At 44.3% G+C, this 21,612-nt stretch overlaps 1 protein-coding gene across 1 annotated transcript in view; it reads left to right on the forward strand.

The window, feature by feature from the left end:
* The first annotated feature begins 475 nt into the window (after positions 1-475).
* Positions 476-21,612, forward strand: part of NLE1 (notchless homolog 1) — a 39,567-nt gene continuing 18,430 nt past the window's right edge. Inside the window, exons 1-6 of the mRNA XM_066575113.1 lie at positions 476-556; positions 986-1,122; positions 4,860-5,077; positions 5,169-5,248; positions 9,032-9,108; positions 17,410-17,507. Of these exons, the coding sequence (XP_066431210.1) occupies positions 523-556; positions 986-1,122; positions 4,860-5,077; positions 5,169-5,248; positions 9,032-9,108; positions 17,410-17,507 (644 nt within the window). The 5' untranslated portion in view covers positions 476-522. The remainder of the gene's footprint in view (positions 557-985; positions 1,123-4,859; positions 5,078-5,168; positions 5,249-9,031; positions 9,109-17,409; positions 17,508-21,612) is intronic.

Consider the following 21,612-nt stretch of genomic DNA (forward strand, 5'->3'; position numbering starts at 1 on the left):
ACTTAGAATTTTTTGAACGTTTTTCAGTACTTTATATGCTACATTAAATAGCACCATTGAAAAATACAAGTCGTTCCGCAAAAAACAAGCCCTCATACAGCGACGTAGATGAATAAATAAAAGAGTTCTGATTTTTTAAAAGGAAGGGGGAGAAAAAACGAAAATGGGGAAAAAAGCAACGTCCTTAAGGGGTTAATGTTATTGATCCTTTGGAACACTCACTTCTCCATACATCAGTCCCCTCATAAGTAGTGTCCGTCACCCCCTTTAACACGATCATCGCCCCATGCCTGTCACCCCACTACTCTCCTATACCAAGTCAGCATTGGCTTATCCTGTGTAGTAGGCAGAGCCCGTCACTGATGCTACTAGCTTCCCTCCATACAGGGAGATATCAAGACCTCCCGTAGTGTATGCAATCGGGAATCCGGCAGGTGGCGCTGCAGCCCTTACTGAGGTAACTTCTGGTATAGATGTGGCGCGGACTGATGACGTGTCCACCCATGTGTGCTCAGTAAACACATGTCGGCTGTCTCCGGTGAAGGAAAGTTGAAAGGTATCGGATATTTGGGGTGTGGAGCGCAGTAGTTATACGGTGACCGCTAAATGTAGCCGCTCGGGTGACATTACCATTACGTGTGTTCTGATCAGCTGCCTGCCCACTTGTTCACCGTTATATACACGTGGTGTTCATGTGCTCAGCAGTGGAGATGTGCTTTTAGGGGGGGTTCATCATCGTTTCCAATGATAGATTTCCTGGAGGGATGGTGGTTTGCCTTACATGAACTGCACATACATGCTTGCACCTTACAGCACGTGTCCTCTCTGATGAGAGGGGTCAGAACATAAAGAAAAAGTTTCAGTATTACAGCCACGGGGTCACTGGAGGATGTAGACTTTCCAAGAAAAATGCATAACTAGACAGTGAATGCAGCTAAAGGGTTAACTGTGCTTTTTGGTACTAAAAATAACGTATTTCTTACAGATATGAAGGACGACGTGGGAAGAATTCTGGTTCAGTTTAAGAATGAAAGCGGGGAGCAGCTGGGCACGTCATTTGATGTACCTGTGGACATCACCCCGGATAAGCTGCAGCTGGTCTGTAATGTCCTGTTACAGGAGGTAATGCCAACCACTTGTATCTGTGCCCCTCAAGAGTAACAAACCTCCCTGACAAGCAACCAGTATCCTCCTAGATTATAGCATGCAGCTACAAATGATGTTGTTCCACATACCCCGTCCTTGTATCCTCCAGTGACACATCTGTGGAAGCCCAGAAATATCATAACTCTTACATGGGAAAAGGAGGAAGGTTTGTCCTCCATAAGAGAAACCAAGTAATCCTGTAGATATGAGACCTTTTTAATGGCTAAAAAAAAAAGGAATTCTATCACAGCAAGCTGTCATATCTACTTTGGATTCTTCATCAGGCTTCTAACGTGATAGATCTGAAGAATATCTGTGTAATAAATATATAGTAGAAAAAAATCAAACATCTATAAGGAGTTGTCAGAATCAATTAAAACTTTGTGTGATTGTAACGTTGATATAAGTGAATGATTACAATATCAGCACAAAAGGATAATTTATTGCGAAAAACTGACCCCTTGAAGGGAGGCTCCAGTACCCTGTTGTACCGCCTCTAGCTTGGATGTAAGATTTGATACGGGCGGGCATGGAGGCTCTAGTACCCTGTTATACCACCTCTAGCTTGGATGTAAAATGTGATACGGGGGGCATGGAGGCTCTAGTACTCTCTTGTACTGCCTCTGGTTTGGATGTATGATGTGGCACAGGTGGGCAGGGAGGCTCTAGTACCCTGTTGGACCTCCTCTAGCTTGGATGTAAGATGTGATACGGGCGGGTATGGAGGCTTTAATACCCTGTTGGACTTCCTCTAGCTTGGATGTAAGATGTGATACGGGCAGGGATGGAGGCTCTAGTACCCTGTTGTACCACCTCTAGCTTGGATGTAAGATGTGATACAGGTGAGCATGGAGGCCGTAATACCCTGTTATACCGCCAATAACTTGGATGTAAGATGTGATACAGGCGGGCATGGGGGCTCTAGTACCCTGTTGTATCGCCTGTAGCTTGGATGTAAGATGTGATACAGGTGGGCATGAAGGCTCTAGTACTCTGTTGTACTGCCTCTGGTTTGGATGTATGATGTGACACAGGTGGGCATGGAGGCTCTAGTACCCTGTTGGACCTCCTCTAGCTTGGATGTAAGATGTGATATGGGCGGGCATGGAGGCTCTAGTACCCTGTTGTACCTCCTCTTGCTTGGATGTAAGATGTGATATGGGTGGGCATGGAGGCTCTAGTACCCTGTTGTACCACCTCTAGCTTGGATGTAAGATGTGATACAGGCGAGCATGGAGGCCGTAATACCCGGTTATACCGCCAATAACTTGGATGTAAGATGTGATACAGGCGGGCATGGGGGCTCTAGTACCCTGTTGTATCGCCTGTAGCTTGGATGTGAGATGTGATAGGGGCAGGCATGGAGGCTCTAGTACTCTGTTGTGTTGCCTCTAGCTTGGATGTAAGATGTGATATGGGTTGACATAGAGGATCTAGTACCCTGTTGTACCACCTCTAGCTTGGATGTAAGATGTGATACGGGTGGGCATGGAGGCTCTAGTACCCTGTTGTACCACGTCTAGCTTGGATGTAAGTTGTGATACGGGCGGGCATGGAGGCCGTAGTACCCTGTTGTACCGCCGTTAGCTTGGATGTAAGATGTGATACAGGTGGGCATGGAGGCTCTAGTACCCTGTTGTACCGCCTCTAGCTTGCATACAAGATGTGACAGAGATGGGCATGAAGGAACACAGGTTCTGTATGGTATCCTGCGGCATATCGGTGCGCATTTGCTGTGACTGAGCCTAGATCATGAAAACTTGTAGACTGTTGAAGTTGGTATCTCAGATGGTCCCATAATGTTGTATTGGTAATAAATCTGGCGACTGGGCAGACCACAGAAGTGTGGCAATGCTGTGGAGGTATTCCTATGACCCCCTTGCTGTGTGCAGCCCAGCATTATCCTGCTGGAAAATGGCTCTTGGAAGCCGCCATGAGAGAGAACACATCTGGCTGCAGGATGTCCTGAACATATTGCTCTGAACTTTCATTGTACTTTGTATCACTACTATGGGGAACCGATTGTCATATAAAATGCCCCCCCAGACCTTTACACAAGCAATGGGGGCAGTTTGCCGATACACAGTAAAAGCAGGATTTAGGAGCTCACCTCTAGATTTCCAGACACAAATGTTTCCATCATCAGTGTCCAAACTAAACCTGGATTAGCCTCTGAAGAAAACTCTGTAGCAGTCCAGTTTAGTCATTCAGGACACCTCTGCAAATGAAGGCAATGGTGGGTGTCAAAGGCAGTACATGTTATAAGATCAAGTGCCTGGAAATGGTTCCAACAGACACACAGGCCTGTAACAAGGATGCAACCTGTCTCTAAATGGTGGACAACAAAGTGGTTGGAGCTGCTTTTCTTTGTCGGACTATCAGATGGTTCTCTTTACTGGTGTTCTGTTGAGGGCATCCTGGGCCTGGTCGCCTTGTGTGCGTTCCCTTATGCATCCACTGGTCCTAACACCTCCTAACAGTCTGGTCAGAAGAGCCCAGGTGGCGGGCGATTTATCAATATAACCATCCAGGTTCTCACATTCCAATAATGTGCCCCCTCTGAAACTCTGTTAACTGGGCAAAATCCCTTAAATTGCGTTGCAGAGGCGTCTAGTGGTCAACAAGCTTTACACAAGCAGAAAGAGGTCCAATACACACAAGGAACCTCTAGGAGCCTTTTTTATAGGACAAGGGGGGAACCAATCTTAGAGCCTCAGGTGGCAAGACTGTTTATCTAATCACCCCACAACTCTAATCATTTCCATATCTGCCTGAGAAACTGCATGCTGTTTTTTTGCAGCAAAACGACAACTTCTTCTAGGTGCTTGAGTTTATTATATTTTTTTTAGAGTGTGTATATATAATAGGCACATAAAACTTAAACCAAGAAAGAGGTCTCATCGCCACATAATTAAAGAAAGGAAGACCAAGTTACTTGTGATTAAGCTTTTTTTTTTTACTTTGTAGCCAAAGACACAGAACAGAACATCGGGGTTGTTATACTAAAAGGCATCTTCAAATCTCAGAAAGGCAACTATGGGCCAACTTTGATACTTCGTAGCCGGATATGAATATCGGTCATGGTTTTATGGTGGGCTGTAACATCTGAGAGACCTGGCCTGAAAGAGTTAGGGCACCAAAGCACTGGTCAAACATCCATTTAGAAACCATAAAACTCCTACATCCTTATCTGTGGACTAATTAAGGACTTCTCTCCCCCCCTTCCCCCATAGGCTGGGGTCATACGGGTCGCATTCCCGGTGGAAATCTTGCTGTTTTGTTTCAGCGATGAACCGCAAGATTTCCGCCGGGAAAGCACCGCTTTAAAACCCGCAGCACTTAGCCGTGGGTTTTGGAGTGGTTTGGCTGCATGCTTTCCGTTGCAGCCGGCGCTACCATATAGAGCGGCGCAGCCGCAACAGAAAAAAAAATAGACATGCTGTGGCCAGGGAATCTGCGCTGCAGTGCCGGCTTTGCTGCGACGGATTGACCGGATTTGTCAAAAATCTCGTCCACACGGCGGGCTAACCCTGGGAGTATAGAGGTTGTATTTCACCAAGGTAAATGTACATTTAAATGGGGAGTAGTGGCTGACGGCTGTCGGCTGTCTAATGGATATGGCCAGCTTTGTAAGTGAAGGTCACATAAAGATCATAGAGTTTACTAAACATTCATGTTTGGAAATTATATGGTTATTTCTTTTTTATGTTCAGGAAGAGCCAGTACCACTGGCATTTTTTGTCCATGATGTGGAGATTGTGACGTGTTTGGAGAAAACACTGGAAAAGCAGACAGTAGAAACAGAAAAAGTATTGGATATAATTTACCAGCCTCAGGCGGTCTTCAAGGTGTGTGCAGTCACACGCTGCACCAGTTCTTTGGAGGGACACACGGAAGCTGTTATCTCTGTAGCTTTCAGCCCAACTGGAAAGTAAGTATGACTGCAGATATATTAATGCAGTTGGAAAGCACCTCCTCCACTAGGAAAGCATTTCGATAACATGACCTATGTGTAATTGCAGGCACTTGGCGAGTGGGTCAGGTGACACCACCGTTCGCTTCTGGGACCTCAGCACAGAGACACCTCATTTTACATCTAAAGGTAAACAGAAGGAATGAAATATGTTCTTATGTCATATGATATTGGTAAACATTTTAAGGGGTATTCTTCATGAGAATAATACTGGTGACCTATCCTCAGGATAGGCTTTCAACATCAGCTCTGTAGGGGTCGATCACTCGGGATCCCCACTGATTGGCAAGTAAACTGCAGGTGTGGAAATCAGCCAGATGTATGCTGGAAATAGCAGAGCTCTGTACATTGTGCAGTGCCTAGGAATGGTACTGCAAGCTACCACTCATCCACTTCCTTATGAAATTCTCTAATCTTTAACCGCTCAACAGTCAAATTAAAATGCGAGGAACATGCATCTGCAGCTTACCCTACTTATGTAAAAATGTTAAAAACATTTTGAAATAAAATTGGAGAAACCCTCCTGGAAATGTTTTTTTTGTAGATTTTAAATTTGTCTCATTTACATGTATTTGGCACAAAACTCAGTTGCCTTAAGTGCGTTTTTAACCCCTTTAAGTGGTCGCGGGGCGACCTCTCTGCATACAGCACGGGCGTCAGCTGTTTACTACAGCTGACACCCGCGGGCAATAGCTGCGATCGGCCGTTCGGACAATGGCAGCTATTAACCCTTTAAATGCCCCGAACAATGTTCGGGGTCCCTCACGGCCCCCCGCGGTGAGATCTGTGGAGCCGTGCAGCCGGGGGCCTTTAGAAAGGGGTCATTCCGTGTCAGTTCAACCAAGGCTCCCGGTCGACCATCTTAGATTTTAATGAAACTTTGCACAAAGATAGACCCTGACCCTAAACTAAGATAGCCAGAATATTAGGCTTCAAAGTGCTTTGGTTCACGAGCTACAGGTCTTAATCTAGGGGGTTGTCATGTGATTACAGCGCGCAACCTGAAAAAAGTGGCGATTTCAATCCATTGCCAAGCCAGTTCCAATGACTCTAGAGCAATGAAACTTCACACACTAGGAGAACTTTTGGTGCTGAATCCAGCTAAGCTACTTAGACTGCCACTCTTATCATCATTCTGCCACCATTGCATGTCAAAGTAGCTGAAAAATTCTATCGCGCAAAATAAAACTCATATTTTAAGCAGTAATAACTCATAATCAATGCAATCCAACTCAGCTCTGAATGTATCAATGTGTACTCCATAGAAATGTTTCTCATTATTCCCATTATGGACCCAAAAGGATGCATAGCTCTTAAGATACAATGAGTCAAAAATGGCAAAAAACACTTTTTTGCTAATTTTTCCCTTTTTCAAAGGCGAAAATCGGAATGTACTCCATTTTTTTTTCTTTTCATTTTTGTTCTATTTGGAAGAGAATTTTTTGCTCTACAAGATTCGATGTTTTTCATTTTGTTCCCAGACCTTCTAGATGGGAAAATATCAATGCCTGTGAAGGTCCTATGCACTCACGGAGGTCAAATAATAAAATAAGTGTAAGTTTTGCATGGATGTATAATTAGTTTAGAAACTAGTTAATTATTACACAAATGCTAGCCTTAGATAATCTTAGTATCCAATCTGGATAGAGTGCTAAATAAGCCCAGTGATCACTGTAATATACCACAATCATTATGCAACTCTCAATGATATTCTGACCATCTTAGGCCAAAGCTTGGGGCTCACCTGAACTCGCCATGCAATTTTTGATCACATAAGTTTCTTGAGCACAAAAAGTTGTCTCATTCCAAAAATAATTTACCTTCTCATGATTTCTAAACTAATTATACATCCATGCAAAACTTACACTTATTTTATTATTTGACCTCTGCGAGTGCATAGGACCTTCACAGGCATTGATATTTTCCCATCTAGAAGGTCTGGGAACAAAATGAAAAACATCGAATCTTGTAGAGCAAAAAATTCTCTTACAAATAGAACAAAAATGAAAAAAAATAAAAATGGAGTACATTCCGATTTTCGCCTTTGAAAAAGGGAAAAATTAGCAAAAAAGTGTTTTTTGCCATTTTTGACTCATTGTATCTTTAGAGCTATGCATCCTTTTGGGTCCATAATGGGAATAATGAGAAACATTTCTATGGAGTCCACATTGATAAATTCAGAGCTGAGTTGGATTGCATTGATTATGAGTTATTACTGCTTAAAATATGAGTTTTATTTTGCGCGATAGAATTTTTCAGCTACTTTGACATGCAATGGTGGCAGAATGATGATAAGAGTGGCAGTCTAAGTAGCTTAGCTGGATTCAGCACCAAAAGTTCTCCTAGTGTGTGAAGTTTCATTGCTCTAGAGTCATTGGAACTGGCTTGGCAATGGATTGAAATCGCCACTTTTTTCAGGTTGCGCGCTGTAATCACATGACAACCCCCTAGATTAAGACCTGTAGCTCGTGAACCAATGCACTTTGAAGCCTAATATTCTGGCTATCTTAGTTTAGGGTCAGGGTCGATCTTTGTGCAAAGTTTCATTGAAATCTGAGATGGTCGACCGGGAGCCTTGGTTGAACTGACACGGAATGACCCAAAGACTAAAGGGCTGCCTTAGCAGACTGCCTATCATGCCATCCCCGTGGGGTGGCTTGATAGACTGCCTGTCAAATGGCAGTATGACGTAATGCTATAGCATTACGTCATACTGCAGGAGCGATCAAAGCCTCATTGGTTGTAAAAGTAAAGTTACAATTAAAAAAAACTTGATTTTTTTTTTTTTTTTTTTTTTAAGAAAAAAAAAAAGTTATAAAAGTTTGAATCAACCCCCTTTTGCCACATCTATTAAAAAATCTAAATCATAAAATAAAAATACATGTTTGGTATCGCCATGTCCGTAAAAGTCCAATCTATCAAAGTAGCACATTATTTTTCCCGCACGGTGAACGTCGTCCGAAAAAAAAAAAAAAAGAACGCCAGAAATGCACTTTTTCAGTCACCCTGTCTCCCAGAGAAAACGCAATAAAAAGCGATTAAAAAGTCGTATATATTCCAAATTGGTACTATCGGAAACTACCGCAAAAAACGATTCCTTGTTCAACTACGTCGACGGAAAAATAAAAAAGTTATTGTGCGCACAAGATGACGGCAGAAAATAATTGAAAAAAATTAAATGTCTTTGATTTTTTTTTCAAGGGGGGAGGAAAAAACGAAAATGGAAAAAAAAGGGCTGCATCATGAAGGGGTTAAGGGTCAATATATAGTATTCACTTTTGTGCTCCAGCAGTCATAATTTTTAATTTTTTTTCCATTAATGTAGCTGTTATGACACACTGTGTTTTGCACGATGATTACTAGTTTTCATGGAAGCCAGTTTTGGGTACATAACGTATTGAATACATTTTTTTATTTTTTGTTGTTTTTTTTTTTGTTTGTTTTTTTTTGCTGGGGCAATGGAAAAAAGTTTTCAATATTCTTTTTTTTTTTTTTTTGAGATTTACTTTTGCTCTGTGAACACCGTAGTATAAATATGTTACCTTTTATTCTACATGCCATTACGATTGTGACAACACCAAATTTTATTAAAGTTTAATACTTTAGCAAAATGTGAACACTTTTTGCAAAAAAGAAATCTTTTTGTGTTGCTCCATGTTCCAGGACCAGAGCATTTTTATTTTTTCGTGGATAGAGCTGTAGGAGGGCTTGTTTTTCTGTGGGAAAACTTATAGTCGGGATGTTGGCCGAAGAGGAGATTCACTCTGCAGAAACACAAAGTACAATTATTTTCTACAGAAGTAATTTTGTCGGCCGGACGCTGTAAACTGTAATTATCACTTATTGTATTGCCTTCTTGTCTTAAATTGGTCTTATTCAATTTGTAGTTATGGGAACCTGTTTTAATTACAGGGCATACACACTGGGTGCTCAGCATTGCCTGGTCCCCAGATGGGAAAAAGCTGGCATCAGGCTGTAAGAATAGCCAGGTATGTGAAGATGTTTACTTCATATTCAATGTGTCTTCAGTGAATGCTCAGTTCCATGTTACAGTGCATGCAGGTAAAGAGAGGTGAAAGCAAGCAGATTAGTGTGCAAAAACAATGAGGTGGCAATTGTATACTGAAAACCAACAAAAAAAAACTTTAGGCCCCCAATTTTTTTTCCATATTTTTAATATTGTAGATTTTGAATTTCTATCTCATGTAAATAAAATTAGTTATGTCACTTGAGGCTTAACTATGCACTCAGTCATCACTCTCAAGTGATACTGGATTTTAAGGCTAAAATTAGTTGTAACTCGCAATCCCCTTTTGTATTCCAGTGGTCATAACTTTATTTTGTTTGACCAATGTAGCTGTATGGTGCCTCTTTGTTTTGCAGGACAACTCCTAGTTTTTATAAGAACCAGTTTTGGCTACATAGAAGTCATTCAAGACATTATATTTTTATTGTCCTAGGGCAATGTGAAAAAAAGCAATTGCACAGTTTTGCTTTTTTTTATATTTATTTTTTTATGGCGCTCATCATGTGGTGTAAACATTTGTTACCTTTATTGTACGGGTCATTACGATTATGACCACCAAATTTATAAATGTTTTAGGTTTTACCACTCTTGCACAAAATAAACTTTTTTTTTTTCTTTCGTAAAAATGCTTTTTGCAGGACACCATATTGCAGTTTTGAGGTAGAGAAATTATCAGAAAAGTGCTATTTTGGCTGTAAATTCAATGCTTCCAACTCCACTTCAAACGGCTGTAGCTACAGTACTGTAAGAGCTGCTTACGTGCATTTGGTGTCATTTTAAAGCAAAGGGTCTTGGCTTCAAATTTTGCACCTACGAAGTACACATTGCGTTGTTCACCACCCTTTCCAAGAGAGATACAGCTATAGTCTTCTCTTGACAATGGTGTTTTTTTTTTCTATTTATTTATTTTTTCTTATTGGTTTGTTGACATTTTCTGAAATTCATAACTTATTCATTTAACCAATTTATAATCACTTTTTTAAATGTGTTTTTTTTTTGGTTTTTTTTACCTTTATTGGGGACCAAAAAAAAGCGCAACTTGGAAATGTGTATTTCTTTTCTTCCTGGTGGTATTCACCATGCAGATAAATAATGCAATATTTAAAAAAAGATCAGAGCTTTACGCATGTGGCAATACCAATTACTATGTTTTATTTTGTCCTATTAGCAAACTTGAACTTGCGATCATCCAGTTCAATGGCATCTTATCAGGCCCTGCCACAGACGGGGCTTACAGCAACCCCTCCGTTTCAGACAAAGCGGCATAGCCTCACTACTTTTTTTGACTAGCAGATGCTCACTGTACATCAGTAGTCTAAGATACTACACTCTGTTCTGATTGGCCAGTTCTAAGCACATGACAGTCGTAGGGATGCTTTATTAGGAAGAAATTTATTACATGCCTAGGAGCCTTCACTAAGGCCAAGCTGCCATGGCAACCAAACCACACCCTGTGATCTCATCCTGGGGAACAGAGGAAGCCCCACCCTCAATCCGGGCATTTAAGTGCTACAGTAAGCACTGACCAAGGCATCTAAATGGTTGAACTGTCCTGGGATCAGAGTTGCAGCCGACAACCACTGCATACGGACTGGGCTTCATGCCTAGTCACCCGTCATCTGCCATTCTTTTACAGTAGGTGTCAGAAAGGGGTTAAATAGAATCAAAGTAGTGCTTGAAAAGTACCCAAGATGGCTAGCCTGTCCACCTATTGTAGCAAACTCTGAAACCTTTTTTTACGTGCTAAGTGTAATATGACTTGTGCTGTTATGGTTCAAACATTTTTTATTTAGTCTGCCATTAATAAACGTTAGTTACAGTATTATGGAATGGTGTCATGAATAAACATTTATAATTAACAAATACTCAATCTGTCTTCATTTTCCATCCACGTTCTCAGTCTGTGAGGCAGTTTCTTCATTTTTCGGTATAGACAAACCTTTTTAACAACAACAGGCCCTGGCGGGCTAATAATTATATGTTTCACATAAAATTATAAACAACAAGGAAAAAAAAAAGAAAAAAGGGGAAGAAAAAGGAAAAGAAAAAAGAGCGGGACGTGGGGGTGGCAGAACGGGGGCAGGTAGGAGGTATGAGGGGATGGGGAACAGGTGACCCTGGTTTGGGATAGGTAGCAATAGAGGTGTGGTTTATGGAATAGTAGAGCTGACTATGGAGGGGGTTGTGGTTGTTGGTAGAGCTCCGCTGTCAAGCCACGTGTTTAGGTCGGGAGAGAGACGAAATTGGTTCCAGACCAACCACGTAGCGATATATTTGTTGTGTCTCATCTCGTCTTTTGCGCAGAGTTCCTCCATGTGTCTTATGTGGTCTAGGGCTTCCAGCCACTTCAACCTTGAGGGGGCTGTCGTAGATTTCCAGTTTCTGGGGATTGTTTGTCGCAGGGCCAGGACGAAAAATCTAAGTAGGGAACCTTTAGAGCTGGCTATTGAACCTGGGAACATGGAGAGTAAGGCCATTTCTGGCGTGAAGGTGATTTCACATCTGCATATACCAGAGTACAGAGTATTGACCTCCCTCCAGAGGGGGCGGATCTGGGGGCAAGACCACCATATGTGAACTAGTGTTCCAGGTTCTCTTTGGCATCTCCAGCAGGTATCCGGGTACTGGGGGAATATCCTGGCTAGTCCCGTCGGGGTGCGGTACCATCTTGTCAGAATTTTATAGTTCAATTCTTGCAATTTACTGGACATGTTTAATTTGTGGGTTAGAATGTATGATTTCCTCCATGACTCCTCTAGGGGTGCAATTCCGAGGTCCCTCTCCCACTCCCTCTCCAGGTCTTTGTTACTGTTACATGTGTCTTCCTCTATTAACATCTTGTACAAAGATGATATTTTTTGTTGAGTTGAAGAGGCCGATAGGCACATCTTCTCGAAGGTGGTCAGAGGGTGTCTTATTTGGTGTATATCGCCTAAGGCCCCCGCGTAGTGTCGCAGCTGTAGATATTGGAACCACGCTCCGGGTGGGGGTCTTTGTCCTTCCAGCAATTCGTGTAGTGTTTTAAATCCGTCCCCTTGAGTTATGTCTCTAACCCTGAGGATTGTATCAGTGATAACGCTAGTTAGAGTGGTACCCTTTAGGAAATTAGGAATATCTATGTTACCAACCAAGGGAGTGAGTGGGCCCGGCCTGTGGATCATGCTCGCTTTAGTCGCTGATTTTAGCCAGGTTGAGACCAGATCCTCTATAAATGGGGACCAGCCCAAGCCTTTGTGTTTCCCATTGCCTGGGACCCATAAGAGTCCCTTGCCATTAAAGGGAACAGAGTCTTGTTCGGTCTCTACCCATATTTTCTGGGCTCTGCTATGAAATAAGTCTAGGATCCGTTTGGACAGTGCCGCTTTATGGTATAAGGCGACGTTTGGGATGCCCATGCCTCCCCGGTCCTTGGGACCAGTGAGGGCTCTCCAATTGCGCCTGGGTCTGCTGTTTCCCCAAATGTGAGTCATGATGGCTTTCCTAATCTGTGATAGAAAGGACCCAGGTATGTGGATGGGCACCGTTTGGAACAGGTAAAGAAACCGCGGTAACACATTCATTTTTATTGTATTTATTCTGCCAAACCATGACATGGGGACCTGTTGCCATCTCTTAAAGTCTGTTTCTAGTGTGGCGAGAAGGGGTTTAAAATTTTTTTTGAAGAGCATGTCTAGATTTTTTGTGATCGTGACACCTAGGTATTTAAGATCGTCCTGCTTCCATTTAAACGGGGGAGTAGGTTTCAAAGCTTCCACCTCCGAGTCTGCTAGTGTGACATTAAGGATTGTTGATTTGTTGAGATTCACTTTAAAGTTGGAGAGTTTCCCAAACCTTTTAAATTCTGCAAGAATGTTAGGGAGAGCGATTCTGGGGTTTGTTATGTATATCAATAGGTCATCCGCATATAGGGCTATTTTATTTTCTTTGTTACCTATTCTGACGCCGCTAATGTTGGTGTTTGCTCGGAGAGCGTTCGCCAGGGTCTCCATTACCAGGATGTACAGGAAGGGAGACAGGGGACAACCTTGTCTCGTGCCATTACGTATTTGTATGGGTGACGAGAGTTGACCATTGACCCGAACTCGAGCGGAGGGGCACTTATATAGCGCCATTATCCAGCTCCTGAGTCTCGGACCCATGCCCGCCCGCCCCAGCACCGCCTCCAGAAACCCCCAACCCACCCTGTCAAACGCCTTTTCTGCATCCACCGAGAGTAGGCACAGGGGATCCCCGGAGGCGCGCGCCCGCGACACGAGGGCAAGCGTTCTAATTGTGTTGTCCCCTGCCTCCCTCCCCGGGACAAAGCCCACCTGGTCCTTATGAATTAGTGAGGGGATGTGTGACTGTAGGCGGGTAGCTAAGATTTTCGAGAAGATCTTAGTATCCACGTTTAAGAGGGATATTGGTCTATAACCGCTACAGGATGCGGGGTCCTTTCCTGTCTTGGGGATAACCGTGATCACAGCTTGTAGGGCCTGGGCGGGGAAGGGGCAGGAATCAGATATGGAGTTGAATGTTTTGAGCATTAGGGGGGCCAAGTCCTCTGCAAAAAGTTTGTAGAAGCGTGGCGTAAAGCCATCTGGTCCCGGGCTTTTTCCGATTTTCAGGGATTGGATGGCCTCTTTTACTTCTTCAAGGGTGAGGTCTCCCTCGAGCTCGCTTTCCTCCATTTCTGGAATGCGTTTGGGAGCAAAATTAAGTAGATAATTATCTCTATCCTGTAGTAGGGCTTCATCTTGGTTCCCTAGCCTGTCCGTCAGGTTATATAGGTCATGGTAGTATTTATGGAAGCCATTTACTATTTTAGCGTTTGTGTTAACTTGGCCCTCGTCTGGCGTATTAATTGCAAAGATATATGTCTGTGGAGGTTTTGGGTTTAGTGCTTTTGCTAGCCCTTTACCGCTTTTATTCCCGTGTTCATAGAAGTACCCTCTAGCTCTATCCCGTCGGCACAAAGAGGCCTGATCCAGCAGCTGTAGGATTCGGCCACGTATTTCTGAGATTTCAGACGCCCTCGCGTTCAGCGGGTCTCTCTTATTTATGTTTTCAAGGTGGGTCATCTGGGACAACAAATCCCTCAAAGTTGTGTTCCTTTCCTTCTTCAGTCGCGCCCCATGGGAAATAAAGATTCCCCTGAGTACGCATTTGAGGGCTTCCCATTTTATAGGGTCTGATGTGTTGTCTGTTGAGTGATCTGTGTTGAAATTTTCAATGGCCTGTTGTATCGCTTGTGTGCAAGCTGAGTCCGACAGCAGGTTGTCGTTTAAGCGCCAATTGATGTTGGTAGTGTCATGTGTGGCGCGTCGGATCGATCCCCAAACCGGAGCGTGGTCTGACCATATAAAGGGGCCAATGGTACTTGAGGGGTCGCGGTCTAGTAGTCTATGTGAGATGTATAAGTAGTCTAGGCGTTGGTATGAGTTATGTGACGGGGAGAAAAAGCTATAGTCTCTCTCTTTAGGGTGCAGAATCCTCCATAAATCAATGAGCCTAAGACTAGCCAGTTCCTTGCGTAGCCTACGTAGTGACGTGTGTGGGATTACAGACTTACCCCCAGAGGAGTCGAGTAGAGGTTCCATGCAGAGGTTGAAGTCTCCACCTAGCAGTATATTGGAGCCGTCCGCGAAGGTCCTCAGGGCCCCCAGTACCCGGATTCCAAAGCGCACCTGTGCTTGATTTGGGAAATATATATTAGCGATAGTTAAAATTTCGTTATAGATTTGGATTTTCAGGAAGACGTATCTTCCGTCTTCGTCCATTAATGACGAAATAAGTTTGTGAGGAAGTTGCCTATGTATGGCTATCGAGGTTCCTCCCGCTTTTTTGCTGGGATGCGGGCTATGGTGCCATGTTGTATAATTTCGGTTTTTACATTTAGGGATTTTGTTTGCTTGGAAGTGAGTTTCCTGCAAGAGCGCAATCATAATTTTTTGCCTGTGCAAGTGATCCAATATTTGCCCCCTCTTGGCGGGTTTATTTAGCCCTCTCACGTTGTATGTGCCGAATGTGATACTAGCCATGATCTATATTCAGGTGGGGGAGTTGTTTAGTAACCAGGGTGTAGTTGGGTCGGGTGACAGAAAAAGAGTAGAAAAGACGATAGGAGAAAGAAAGGTTTACAAGAAAAAACCTTTTGCGGCATTCAGCGGCCGCATACGCCATCATGGTGAGAAGTGTTGTGGTCGCAGCGCTGTGCGACAGCTCACCTTAGGTAGGGAGTGGTAGAGTGCTCGGCAGGACAGGACCGGCCCCCGCCCCCACCCCCCGGGATAATTGCTATAACATTTGGGGTACCCAAGAGGGTCCCTGTAAATAACCTCCAAACGGCAACACGGCAACAGTTCGGATCAAGTGATCCGGTATTTAACGGGAACTTAAGAAAGTTATGAACGGCAAATGAGATCCATCTTCCGGCTTCCTTTGTCTCTCTTCAGTGTAGTTTCTGGCCAGTCCTTCTCATGGGGGCTTCACTGTGGGATAGATGGCATCAGGTGTCCGTTTCAGGTCCTCTGCGGCTTTCACGGCGCTGTTTGGGTGGGACCGTCTGCCAGTGCTCTTGGACAGTTGGGGATAGCAAGGTTGGGGTGCTTGGCCAGTCAGGGAGTGCGATCATGGGGAGTTGGAGGATCCCCAGAAATTTAGGGAGGTCTCCTAACATGCGGAATGTAGCTGACTTGCCTTCTTTTCTGGCGGTCAGGGAGAATGGGTATCCCCAGCGATATGGTATGTCCCTTTCTCTGAGCAATGTTAGCAGCGGCCTCAGTGCGCCCCTGAGGCGGAGCGTGTGGCGTGCGAGGTCTTGGAGTATGATGAGAGGTTTGCCATTGTGCATAAGGTCCCCCTTTTCTCTGGCGGCGCGCATAATGGATTCTTTTTCTCTAAAGAAATGGATCCTGCATATTATGTCCCTTGGTCTATTTGGGTCGGTCGCCTTGGGTCCCAGCGCCCTGTGTATCCTGTCGATTATGACTGGGTTGTCCGGTGCGCGATCTAGTAATTGCAGGAAAAATGTTTGCGCCCACGTCTCCAGTTGGGGGCCATCTACTTCTTCGGGTAAACCCCGGATGCGAAGATTGTTTCGCCGATTCCTGTTCTCCAGGTCGTCTATATACATAGTCAGGTTGGCGATTTGGTCTGTTTGATATTGTATGGCTTGCCTATGTGATTCTAAGATGGCCGCCGTGTCTTCTTGCACCTCCTCTACCTGCAGCAACCTGTGTCCCATCTGGTGTATGTCAGAGTGGATACGATCAAGGGCTTGTTTGTTTGATGTTTCAAATTTTTCGAACAGCGCGTGCAGCTCGCTTTTTGTGGGGATCGACATTATGTGGGTTTTCCACTGCTCGGTGTCTTTATTGGAGAGTTCCCCTTTATGTGCATTATCTGTTGGGCTGCTGGGTGCACTGCTCTCAGGGGATACTGACCACCCCAGTGAATCATTACCCCTGTTGGTGCTAGGGGAGGTACAGTGTGCAGCAGGTGAAGCTGCTGCTGGTGTGCCTGCATGTGCTGAGGGGGAGTCCATGTTGGTGTAACTCACGGTTCTGCTGCTCTCTCCTGCTTCTCCTGGTGCCTCAGGTGCGGGGTCCTCTCGCGCTGGAGGTTCCTGCTGCGTTGTGCCTGTTTGCTTCTCCCTCTGTGAGGTGCCGAGGGACGGGGACCGCAGCGGTTGCTGAGCCGGGTTGTGTTGTGCGGCGCTCGGCGGAGGGGACTGTCGGGACCCACGTGACCCTGTGGGAGCCGGCGCCGGCGCCATCTTGGCCGGGTTCCCGCCGCTCTGGGCGCCGATAAATCGCTCCAGTGCCCCTTTTCTGCCGCTCGGAGCCGGCGTTTTCGTTCCGGGGGTGATCTTCTTGCCCATCCTGTCCTGAATGGGCGGAATTTGCCGCTCTGTCGGAGGTTGCTGCCCGGGGAAGGTGAGTACAGCGGGAGCGCGTCTCACATGCGTCCTATCTCGGCATTAGCTAGCCACGCCCCTGACTTGTGCTGTTAGGGTGTGTTTACAAATCATTATTGACATGAATGCGTCTTGTTGCCACAGATCCGTGTGCAGATTTAGCCTTGTTACTTTTTGACACAGAAATGCATTGGGATTTTGCCAATCGACGGGGCTAAACTCGCACTTGGGTCGGAAGCAGAAAGATTTTGCTGTATTAGAGGCGTAATTCAAGCAGACTATTTTGCCGTGTGAACATACCTTTTAGTGTAAATATTTAATTGTTTTTAATCATCCATTTCTTTATCTGTGTTAATTTTGTTTTAGATATATATCTGGGACCCGAACACAGGGAAACAGATTGGCAAAACGTTAATCGGACACACAAAGTGGATAACATGGCTGTGTTGGGAGCCTCTTCATTTGTAAGTCAGACTTGTGGTTTTGTTTTTTTTTGTTTTGTTAAACTGTTAATTAATATAAAGTGGTGCTGAAATTTTCTGGAATAAAAACCTTGAATCTACTGAGCAGTCATAATCTCAAAAAATATATTTATTGCTACCTATAGTGCATATAATAAAACAAATCTGCTATAGCCAAACCACCTAAAAGCTTCAGATGTTGCAGGGTAGATGGTTTTAAGCGATATGACCCCTAAAAGGCTTAACCTGACCAAGAAAGACCTGAGGAACCGGATTGGAAACATGCTTCTGGACATATAGGAATGTATGATCATTGTAATTAACACAGCCTGGGACATTAAAGGGGAGACCTTTCCAATCAGAATATACCAGTGTTCTTTTCAGTGGAGTAATCTTTCGATGATTATCTACATCAGGGTCTTTAGTAATAACTAGGCTCAAATACTTGAATTCAGATGCTCTCTAAAGTCCATATAATAATAGAGGACCAGACCATGGTTTTGGGGATAAGGGCATACATACAGACTTCCCTTAGTTGATCCGTATACCGAAAGGAGTACTAAAACTGTCTTTTAGTTCGATAGCATGCGACCGAGTCGGATCTGGCGCGGGCATAAATAGGATTAGATCATCCGCATATAAACAGTGTGCTGTGCGATGCTAGTCACCTCCGAGAATCTCAGAGTGACTCGCTGTGGGCCGTGTAAATACACCCTTAAAACAAGACTTGTGCAAGTATGTTCTGATTGCAGTAGGTGGTCTGACAGGTCATTATGTAGGTTTAGCTACCTGAACTTAGTGCAGCTATAGTGAGTGCAGAACTTCTTGAGACTGAGTGACTCGTACACTGATAATAAACTTCTACAATGCTGGACCGCTTCACCTGCATAACTACATTGGTTCTTTCTTTGCTTGCTAGGCTGCAGTCAGGAGAAAAAACATTTTGGACATAATCAAATAGCTATGTTGGCGCTATATAACTAAAGATTATTAGAACTGAGACTGATCAAGTAAAACACTTGATTCAAAACGACGGGTCTCACAACTTCAGGCCCGCTGATGGGTCCCACCAGAGTGTCAAACAGTGGACAAAATGATGGGAACTTTTGAAGTAACTCTTACTTTAAATACAGTATAGTCTCTTCTTAAAGTGCACCATTAATCATAAATTGCTTTCCATAAACCAATAGTGCAAGTGACTATAAGAAAAGCAATGATGTAATGTGTCTTCAGAGAAATGCTTAGTTCTTCAAGTATTAGATTCCATCTCCTCCTCAACTGTTTACTCTAAATTCATTTATAAAATCCTATATGACCTAGCTTCACTGAGGTCAAAATACAGCTGCCCATAGGCGTCTGCGGGGGAAGGACCAGCTGCAGAGTGAGAGACAGGCACACAGAAACCCTGCCGAAGGCTCTAGTAAGTTTTGTATCTCGCACCAGTGCTGGACTCCCAGCTGCACAGCTCAGCTGTGTTGCATAATGTCCTCCATGCTGCAGCGAGTTAGGTGACAGGGTCTTCTCTCTGCTTTGTATGGGAGGGGGGACATAGCGACTTTGACCATGCTCCTTCAATCCCACTCCTTTTCTCATTATACTTCTAGAGACAATTGTAATCTGATCTCTGTGAAGTTGAAAAGCTCTCTGCAGACAGATTTTATCAGTGAATTCAGAGTGAGTGTAGTGGAGAAAGAGACGTTCCTCTCTAATAAAATATAGTACAAAGTTGTTGTTTTTTTATTTTTGTTTTGTTTTGTTTTTCTTGAAAACTTCTACTTTGTACTGTTGACTTTTATAAAAAGTTGTTTTAGAATTGAAGTCCGCTTCAGGCCGGCTGCACACGGCCGTGACGGACTCCGCCGCGGAGCCCGTCACGGCGCCCCCCAGAGACCTCATACTTAGCTGCGGATCCAGCGTCCTGGGTCCCGCATGACGCTTCGGCGTGACGCACCGCAGCGTCACATGACACACCCACTGCGTCACATGACGCGGCTGGCCGGCCATATTTGGGATTTCATCCGCAGTTCAGTAGCAGTGAGCGATTCCAGCGACCTGATTGGTTGTTGGGGACACACACCCCCTTTTGGAGATGTGCACGAGTGGCCGGCCCGTTAAATAAGCAGCAGCACAGCAGTAGGAGGGTCGGCAACTAACCCTAACTCTAAACCCTAACCCCCCGCTGGTCTCGTGAAGTAGCACTCCTGCACATCTCCAAAGGGGGGTGTGTCCCCAACAAGCAATCAGGTCGCTGGAATCGCTCGCCGCTACTGAAGTGCGGCTGAAATACCAAATATGCAGGCGGAGAGGCGATTTCACGCTATCTTTCGCTGTGCTACAGCGGAAGATGGCGTGAATGAACGGCTTTCATTGACTGCAATGGAAGCCGTTCGTGCGTACACCCGCGGCAAATAGAGCATGCCGCGGGTGAGGACAGGTGATTTCACGGTGCGGAATTCCGCACCGTGTGCCCTGAGCTATTAGGTTCAATAGAACCTAATAGCTGCGGGCAACGCAGCGGAAATCCGTCCGTGGGAAGGAGGCGTTAATGAGAGGATATTTTTAAATCGTACCTGGCTTTCGGATAAGTGTTATTCCTCTGTGTACATGAGGAATAACACTATTTCTGGCAACTATATGACTTATATTCTGTATTTTTCCTCTCATCATGGTATACATTTGATTTTCTCAGGGCTGGAGGGAGAATCCTGACTGCTGTGCTGTGTTTTATAGACTCTATATAGAGAACTGCAGATCCTGCTCTCTGTCTGAAGCACAGACCTATGCTGTAGTACAGAGTACAGCAAGAGTGAGCAGTGGGAATGTGATTTATGTAGCTAAAACTCAGTAAAAAGAGACTTATTAGCTTGCTAGCAGCATCTATGTGAGCCTCTCCGCCCCACACCACTCCACTCCACACACCTTCCTTCTGCTCTCCATACACTGTATTGAGCTTCATAATTAATTCTCCCGTTTTAACGTTTCCACGCCTCTTGTTGATTTAATCAAGAAGTAGTGGACAGCAAACTAGATATAAAGGAGACCCCTAAGGCCTCTGCAGATGGTCGGATCCTGCTGGAAGAATTCTCGCAGCGGGATGCGGGTTGTGCCCCTGCAGTGACCACCACGGCTCACCTGCTTTGGCGTCTTCTCCGCTCTGCTATGTGCCGGCTGCCACTAAGACATCACATGCGCAGAGCAGAGCCGGCGCGTCAGCCGTGACGTTTCTGTGCGGGCCTCTGTAAGGCTCGCACAGAAATGGGACATGCTGCGATTTGTTTACCGCGCTAGTTTTCACGTCAAATCGCGTCTATTTGCATAGGATTGCATTATCTAATGCAATCCTATAGCAGCGTGCGCGGGTGTAAATTCTGCGGGAATTTCTGCCTGTGTGCATTCACCCTAATAGTGAGCACTTTAGAGTGTGTGTGTGTGTGTGTTTGTTTCTTCTTTCTTTTTTTTTCCCCCAGAACAAAAATCTTAGTTTTAGCTAGTTGCCATACTACCTATTATATAAACACGAGTTGTTTCAAACGTTAGTTTCCCTTTAATGGCTCCCACACACTTTGCGTTTTTTCTTTTAACGCGAATGTCAATGGGACTTTCTAATGTTAAAAATGCATCGCAAGTTTGTGCAATGCGTTTTTAACATTAGAAAGTCGCATTGACATTCGCTTTAAAAAAACGCAAAGTGTGTTGGAGCCCTGAAGATCATCCTACAAGACAACATGCATTGCTGTGCAGTTTTTTTGTATTCTGCTGTTTGGTGTAATAGAAAGAATACAAATCGAACAAGTCATATACATGAGAAGAAAAGGTGAGGGTACATTGGCCTCCACTGTCATACTCCATGATATTAACAGACTACTGCTTGTTACTATTATCAGGATTATTAGTGACTTTATAGAAAAATTGAAGAGCTAGAAATTAGAAAGTAGATCACTGGCGATAATGTGCTACCCTATTGGCAGTGATTTATGGCCACTGTCATCCATGCATTACAGTAAAGGAGATCCTGTCTGCTTTTCAGTTTCAAAAAAGGTATTTTCTCTCTTAATGTGAAATGCCTGTTAGAGGCCAAAATATATAGAAGATATAAGTTTTGTTGCAT

This window comes from Eleutherodactylus coqui, chromosome 1 (assembly GCF_035609145.1).
Source record: "Eleutherodactylus coqui strain aEleCoq1 chromosome 1, aEleCoq1.hap1, whole genome shotgun sequence".
Classification (NCBI taxonomy): Eukaryota; Metazoa; Chordata; class Amphibia; order Anura; family Eleutherodactylidae; genus Eleutherodactylus; species Eleutherodactylus coqui.